This window comes from Sesamum indicum, unplaced genomic scaffold (assembly GCF_000512975.1).
Source record: "Sesamum indicum cultivar Zhongzhi No. 13 unplaced genomic scaffold, S_indicum_v1.0 scaffold01466, whole genome shotgun sequence".
NCBI classification, from domain to species: domain Eukaryota; kingdom Viridiplantae; phylum Streptophyta; class Magnoliopsida; order Lamiales; family Pedaliaceae; genus Sesamum; species Sesamum indicum.
Genome location: NW_011628965.1, coordinates 1 through 1,232, shown reverse-complemented (window position 1 = coordinate 1,232; position 1,232 = coordinate 1). Strand labels below are relative to the sequence as shown.

The following is a 1,232-nucleotide window of genomic DNA, read 5'->3' as shown; positions in this document are numbered from 1 at the left end:
CAAGTAAAAGATGATGAACTCCTGATCAATTGATTTAATTTTGTGTTTAGTACAATAATTATCATCTATAAAACTTGGAGTCCAAGAATTCTGACCCCGTAAAAGAATACAATATTATAGCAGTATTAATTACCTCATGGATCTTCTATATATGATAGCAGAAGAAGCCTAATTAATAGACAATGCCCAACTAAGAGGAGATTTTGCTAAGGTTGTTTAAAAGAAATTATAAGCTAATTTCTATGTCTCATAAGATATTAGATCTTATTTTAAAAATAAATGTATTAAGTGATTGGATAAAATAAGATTATAAAGCTTATAAGTAATAACAAATTTGAGCCCACTCAAACAGCCTTTAAGTTTAACTTCATAAAAAAATTAAAATAAATAAATAACGATGACCCTAGATTAAGTAGTGATAAAATGTACCTAAGATTTTCATGTACTTACATTAATTAATTGCCAAAGAGAACAAAACCCAAGTTTTAAGGTTTGGTTTTCAGGTGTTGGAATATAAGGTTTCTTGCTAGTATATATGTTTGAAGGATCTGAATTCATGATGGGATCAATTTTGAAAATTGATGTTATTAAATGGATTCCAAAGAAGAGAATTTAACCTTGGCAAAAATGTTTCAGTACTATCAGCAAGAAGCATCGAAACTGCGTGCTCAAATCAGTAATCTGCAGAATCAAAACAGGTACATAGTTAGTTGTTCTCTAATGTTTGAACATGGATGTTAATTATATATCTTGTACTATGTTTCTGTAATGACATGTTGAATCAGGAACATGCTTGGTGAATCATTGGGGGCTTTGACACTGAGGGATCTCAAGAATCTGGAGAGCAGGGTCGAACGAGGAATTAGCAGAATCAGGTCCAAGAAGGTTCATACACAACTTTAATAGATATATCTATAATTATTTCATATATATAATTGTAGTATTATTATATATTCGACCGGCACACGCCTGGATACTCGTGATTAATTAGGCTGAATGGTGATGACGAACTGTGCTTATGAACCATGACTTGTTTCTCTCTCTCAGAATGAGTTGCTATTTGCTGAAATTGAATACATGCAAAAGAGGGTAAGAAATCATATATTAACTCATTATTGATTCTTGTCATACTTTAGCCTTTTCTTTAATGTTCAAAATTGCTACTATGCGCTGCTCTTTATAACATTGTTTCTGCTCAAAATCTCAGCTATCTGATTATGCTTCTTTTATCA

The 1,232-nt window shown here is 31.2% G+C and overlaps 1 protein-coding gene across 1 annotated transcript; it reads left to right on the top strand.

Moving 5' to 3' along the window:
- Positions 1-576: 576 nt before the first annotated feature.
- Positions 577-1,134, top strand: LOC105180361 (floral homeotic protein AGAMOUS-like). Its single transcript, XM_020691667.1, has 3 exons — positions 577-698; positions 786-885; positions 1,048-1,134. Exons 1-3 carry the CDS (start codon positions 592-594, stop codon positions 1,117-1,119), a joined length of 279 nt encoding a protein of 92 aa, XP_020547326.1. The 5' UTR covers positions 577-591; the 3' UTR covers positions 1,120-1,134.
- Positions 1,135-1,232: the final 98 nt, after the last annotated feature.